At 57.9% G+C, this 6599-nt stretch overlaps 1 protein-coding gene across 1 annotated transcript in view; it reads right to left on the bottom strand.

The window, feature by feature from the left end:
• The window catches only part of FBXO41 (F-box protein 41), a 12048-nt gene extending 6747 nt beyond the window's left edge, over nucleotides 1–5301 (bottom strand). The window contains exons 1-2 of the mRNA XM_010083193.1: nucleotides 4580–5301; nucleotides 322–627 (exon numbers count right to left, since the gene is read on the bottom strand). Of these exons, the coding sequence (XP_010081495.1) occupies nucleotides 322–627; nucleotides 4580–5301 (1028 nt within the window). The remainder of the gene's footprint in view (nucleotides 1–321; nucleotides 628–4579) is intronic.
• Nucleotides 5302–6599: the final 1298 nt, after the last annotated feature.

Here is a 6599-nt window from a genome sequence, read left to right as displayed (position 1 = left end):
TGGGACAAGAGCCAACATGGCAAAATCCAAATTGTGGGTGGTGCAACCAAGGGAGACAACCCCGATAACCCACCCAGCACCCACTGCGTTTTGGGGTGAGGCCATCCCCAAATGGGATGCAGAAGAGCATCTCCAGCATCGCCCCAGCACCTTGCCCATGCTTGCCATGGAAATACAGACCCATGGGGAAGCATCTTCTCTTTGGGATCCCCCCCCAGAAGCATCTTCACCTTGGGATCCCCGCCCCTAGAAGCATCTTCTCTTTGGGTTCCCCCCCCAGGATTATCCATTTCCCCAAAGGAACAAGATGGGAATCCCTACACCTCCCCGCTCAACCCTTTGCAGCCATCAGAGAAGCCACATGGGTGTGTGCCCAAAGCCACATGGGATGCTCGTGCCTGTGCCCGTGGAGGTACCGGTCGGCCGGTGGCCTTGGCCCCCGGCGTGCCGCAGCGTCCCAGGCTGCCGTTTGGGGTGGTGCCGCAGCTGCTGCTGATGATCTGAAGCTGCTTCTCAGCCCGATCTGCCCGGTCCAGCAGCTCCTCGATGAAATGTTGGAGGCGAACCTTGGCGTTGGCTTCGCGGGCGGCCGTCTCCTTCAGGAACTGGTCAATCTGCAGAACCTCCCTGCGTGGAGGGACCGGTGGGTGACACCCCAAATCCTTCCCCATCCGTCCCTGTCTGCAATCTGGGATGGGGGGTCAGGGATGCTCAGGTGCATCCAGATGGTTCCATCACCAGCCTGATTTGGGTCTGTGCCCGTCTGGACATTTTTGGGGGCAGAGCATGGACCAGAGGATGCTCCTGACGTGCAGGGTGGATGTGGCCACCTCATTTTGGGAGGAATGATGTCCCCAGCATCTTCCCTGGGATGGACATCCCAGCCCAAGCCTCTGCTCCCAGGATGATGATGATTGTGCAGCGGGATGATGGAGGAGGGTGGCAGTGGTACCCTGCATCACTAGGGCCAGGCTTAAAGGAAAGACCCTAAGGGCAGCCTGAAGTCCTTAAACCCCGCTCAGCCCCGTACCCTGTTAAACCCAGTGGCTGCAGGGCTCTGGCTCCCTCGTTAACACATTAATTATCGGGCGCTGGGGAGCTTGGAGCCTGCGGATGGGCAGGGTTTTCCTTGCTGAGGCGCACTGAGATGTCATCCCCAAAAATGTGGCCAGCTTTGGGGTGGAGGGTGCTGGCGGCTCAGCAGCCCAAGGTGGCCCTGTCCTGCCCCGCACACGCGTGTGCCCAGGTGCACACACACTCACCAACCTTCCCAAAACCATGGGCATGGACACGCAGAGCACACACGTCACACTCCCTGTGAGCACACACATCCCGAAAACACGCACAGCCAGACCCACCTGGCCATCGCACCCCTGCAAATGCATGTGCCCCGTGCACACCCACATGCACACCCAGGCATGTGCACCCTCCCAAGTGCACCCTGTGCATGCTCAGAGCCACCCTTACACACACAAGCACCGTGGAAACTCACACGCAGATGTACGCCCTGACACACGTGCAGGCAGCGTCACGAGCAGCCACATGCACGTCCCGGCACATGGACAGTCGGTTGTGCACACCCAGCACTGCTCACACCCGCGTGGTTGATGGTGTGCACACACATGCACAATGGTCTCACACCTTTGCTCAGCACCATGAACTCCTACAGGTGCACAAACACAGCTCTGCACACCTGGATTGTACACACTTGACTGTGCACACCCGACTGCAAACCCGTCCATGCACACCCAACAGTGCACACATGGCCATGCACACCCAGCTGTGCACACATAGCCATGCACACCCAACAGTGCACACCCAACAGTGCACACCCAGCTGTGCACACCCAGCTGTGCACACATGGCCATGCACACCTAACCCTAACCCTGACACCTGACCGTGCACACCGAACTGTGCTCACCTGACCGTGCACACCTAGCAGTGCACACTTGGCCATGCACACCTGACCGTGAACACCCGATGAGCACACCCGACTGTGCACACCTGACCATGCACACCTAACCATGCACACCCAGCTGTGCGCACCTGACTGTGCACACTGAACCATGCACACCCAACTGTGCACACCTAACCGTGCACACCCGACCATGCACACCCAACTGTGCACACCCAATCATGCACACCCAACTGTGCACACCTGACCACACACACCTGACTGTGCACACCCAACAGTGCACACCCAAACACACACACCCGACCATGCACAACCGACTGTGCACACCTGACCATGCGCACCTGACCATGCACACCTGTGTCCATCTGACCATGCACACCTGGCTGTGCACACCTGACAATGCACAGCTGACCATGCACACCCGACAGTGCACACCCGACCATGCACACCTAACTGTGTCCATCTGACCATGCACACCTGGCTGTGCACACCCGACAGTACACACCCGACCATGCACACCTGTGTCCATCTGACCATGCACACCTGGCTGTGCACACCCGACAGTGCACACCCGACCATGCACACCTGTGTCCATCTGACCATGCACACCTGGCTGTGCACACCCGACAGTACACACCCGACCATGCACACCTGTGTCCATCTGACCATGCACACCTGGCTGTGCACACCCGACAGTACACACCCGACCATGCACACCTGTGTCCATCTGACCATGCACACCTGGCTGTGCACACCCGACAGTACACACCCGACCATGCACACCTGTGTCCATCTGACCATGCACACCTGGCTGTGCACACCCGACAGTGCACACCCAACCATGCACACCTGACCACACACATCCGACCGTGCACACCTGACAGTGCACACCCAGTCACACCGACCTGCACAGGAACGTGAAGAAAAAGGAGGGGCCAGCCCTCAGTGACACAATTCCCGTTGCTGGTTATTAATTGCCATTGAATTACCAATTAATTGCCCCCCAACCTGGCATTTGCAGGGTGAGCCTGGGCGCTCCCCACTAATGATTCCGGAAGGCTCCTGGCCAGGGAAACCAGGAGATTTGGAAGGCAAATGGGATGCTGGTGCGGCGGGTGTAAGGCGATGCTGATGGTTATCACCGGCACCTCTTGCATTCCCGTGGACTGGGTGGAAAAAACAAAGCAAACGGAGCCCAGAGCAAAGAGCATCCCATGGGGACAATGTTCTTGAGGTGTTTCAGAGCTGGGAGGGCTGGGAAGTGTGTCCTGGGTGATGTTTGGGTTTTGGGGAAGTGTGAAACTGGCTTTGTGAATGAAAATGGTTTCTAATTATTTCCCCACATCTCAAAAAAAAAACCCCATCTCTCTTCATCAGCTCTTCACGTGCTTCCTCTGCAACCTGGTGGGTGGTTTTGTCACTCTGGCTGGAGGAGTTTGAGGACCGATGGGGACAGTCAAGGGGCAGGAGGGTTCCTCTAAGGACAGGGATGCCCAGGAGGTAGTTTTGGGGTATAATACATATTTGAGCAACCTGGGCTAGTGGGAGGTGTCCCTGCCCATGGCAGGGGGTTGGAACTCGATGATCTTGAAGGTCCCTTCCAACCCAAACCATCCTGTGATTCTGTGATTCTATAAAAACAGGTTCTCAGGTGACAACGATGTCCAGGCTCTGCCATGGACCCACTGGTCACCCTCTGTCTGCCCTTGCTCAATCTGTCCAACCCCTGCTCCAGACTTGCCCACCCCATTGGCCCTCATTGTGCCACCAGGCACCCCCAAGATGCCCCTGGACAACCCCTACGAGGCAGTTGACCCTACATCTCCCCGTTGCCTGTCCCATACGCATCCATCCAAACCACGAGGCACTGCCCTTATCCAGCCCCAGCGTCATCCTGCTCTTCACCCCAGAACCATCCCCACCACCAGCAGATCCTGTGAACTTTGTTTCTGAGCTGCAGTCATTATCTTGGAATCAAAGTCATTAATAAATGTGCTGAGGATGGTGGGGATCAAGAGAGGTCCTTGAGGAATCGCATCAGTGCTCCCAGCCCAGCACAACTGTGACTGTTCCCCGTTATCCTGCTCCTCACCAACTTTCTGGACCCCGCAGTGGCTTCCAGCTTTACCAAGAAACTCCCGAGGAACAAGGTCTACTTTGCTTGAGGGACATCGATTGGCAAAATAACCCAACTCTTGGCTGGAGGGGAACTCAGGAGCGGTGCTGGGGTGGGAAGGGGTGTGTTGAGTGGGAAACGTGGGATGGAAACGAGGGTGACAATGCCATGGTCCTAACAGCAGATGGAGGTCCTACTGCTCCAGCTATCCCTGCAGCAACATGGCCATCACTGTGTTCCTTGGCAGGAGAGCAGGATGGCCATGTGCATCCCCAGCCTGGCCATGTCCTGGGGACACCAGTGGCTCTGGGACAAGGTCTGATGTGATGTGACCCAGCTTGGTCATGGACATGGAGAGGCTCAGGTCTACGTGGACATGGGAGAAGATGCAAAACCTGATGAATGGTGATGCAAAGGGGCATTGCCAAGGGGATTGTGCCCTAGCACTTGGTCTGAGGGTTTGGTGATGGTGTTGGGCTCTTGGGGCTTGCCATCAGGGACCGATTCCACCCCCACCCTGCAGCCAGGAGAGGGGACAAAGGACTCACTGTTGCTTGCGGGTGAGCTCCTGCTCCTTCTGCACCAGGTCCTGCTTGAGGGACGCCAACATCTCCACGCTGACATCCACCTGGCGGGACAGTTCAGATGCCCGGTCCTCCAGCTCCTGCTTCTCCCGGCTGAGCCGCAGGCTCTCCTGCTTGGCTTTCTCCAGCTCCGAGCTCTTGCGGTCCAGCTCCACCTGCAGCCGTCCCACCTGCGAGGCTATCTTCTGCTCCACCTCCTCCGTCAACTTCTCCAGCCTCTTGTCCACCTCCAGCTTCTCAAAGGCGCGGATCTTCAGGCGGGCCAAGCCTTCCTCGTAGGCAGCGTCCATAGTGGCCGGTGGTGCGGGGGCGGGCGCCACAGCTTTGCCCCGGGTGAAGATCTCCGTCAGAGGGATCTCGATCTCATGGACATAGCGGGGTGAGGGGGAGGAGGAAGGCGCCGGCTCCAGCTCCTCAGCGGGGACGAGGTCACAGGAGAAACGTTGGTCCTTGCCTTGGAAAGAGGTGCTCTCAAAGTAGTCCCGCCGGGCAGCCGGTGTCAGCAGGGCCCCGTCGGTGGCCAACGGGAAGACGGCAGCATCGCAGATGCTGTTGGTCTTGGAGAGGACATAGAGGGTCTCGTAGGTGTGGTTGTACTCCAGGTGCGCCCGCAGCGAGGAGAGGCTGCGGAAGCGCTTGTGCTCCCCGCACCGCGGACATCGGTAGGGTAGGTCCAGCGAGGCCATCCCTCAGCTATGTGCCCCAATGTAGGGGAACTGCACAGCCCCGCTCATGGCGCGGGATGGATGGACTGGTGGCACATGGGATGGGTTGGGGAGCCCCAGGTGGTGGGGCTGCAGGTTGGCTGGAGCATGGTGGGGTGGGAGCTCTGGGATGGGAGTGAAGGGTCCAATGAGTCTTGGGGGGATGTCAGCATCGGCCGGTGCCAGGAGCTAGAAGAGACAGGGGGTTAGAGATATAGGGACAAGTCTCTCCTTGGACCTTCTTCTTGGTCCCTTCTCTGCCTCAAACCTCCCCTCCCATGTTCTTCCCACTTGTGCACAGCCCTTGGGAGGGTGCACAATGCTCAAGAAGGTGCACAACCCCTGGGAAGACCCACAACCCTTGGGAAGTCCACAATCTTTGGGATGACCCACAACTCTTGGGAAGACCCGCAACCCTTGGGAAGTCCACAATCTTTGGGATGACCCACAACTCTTGGGAAGACCCGCAACCCTTGGAAGATCCACAACCCTTGGGATGACCCACAACCCTTGGGATGACCCACAATCCTTGGGAAGATCCACAACCCTTGGGATGACCCACAACCCTTGGGATGACCCACAATCCTTGGGAAGATCCACAACCCTTGGGATGACCCACAACCCTTGGGAAGATCCATAGCCCTTGGGATGACCCACAACCCTTGGGAAGATCCACAACCCTTGGGAAGATCCACAACCCTTGGGACAGTCCACAACCCTTGGGAAGACCCACAACCCTTGGGAAGATCCACAACCTTTGGGAAGATCCACAACCCTTGGGAAGACCCACAACCCTTGAGAAGGTGCATAACTCTTGGGAAGGTGCACAACCATTGGGGAGGTTCAGAACCATTTGGGAGGAGTCCAGCCATCAGGAAGGTGGACAATCCATGGGAAATCTCTCTCCATCCACCCTGAGCTTGCCACAGAGGGGTGACCCATGTGCTTTCTTACCCAGACACCATGCAATAGGTGTCCAGGTCCCAGGAGCATCCCTGTGTCTGACACTGGGTCCAGGGTGCTGGAAGCCACCTCCTCCAAGCAAAGGGTGACCCAGTCCTGCTGGATCAGCCCACGCAGCTTCACAGCAGGATTAGTTATTTCTCCAGCCCCCCACCATGGTGTCTTATTGCTGATACCCTCCGGGGTGGTGGGACCCCCATGCTGTCCTGGTGACACAGAGGTCCTGGTGGCTTCCCACACCTGGGCAAGTGAGGGTCCCTGTAGGGACCTGGTTTATCCCCCCACTCACAAAACCCTCCAAGACATCAGGGGGAGGA

The sequence above is a fragment of the Pterocles gutturalis genome, unplaced genomic scaffold, assembly GCF_000699245.1.
Source record: "Pterocles gutturalis isolate BGI_N339 unplaced genomic scaffold, ASM69924v1 scaffold28591, whole genome shotgun sequence".
Lineage (NCBI taxonomy): Eukaryota > Metazoa > Chordata > Aves > Pterocliformes > Pteroclidae > Pterocles > Pterocles gutturalis.
Note: the sequence above shows the minus strand (reverse complement) of the source record. Positions and strands in the feature narration are given on the sequence as shown.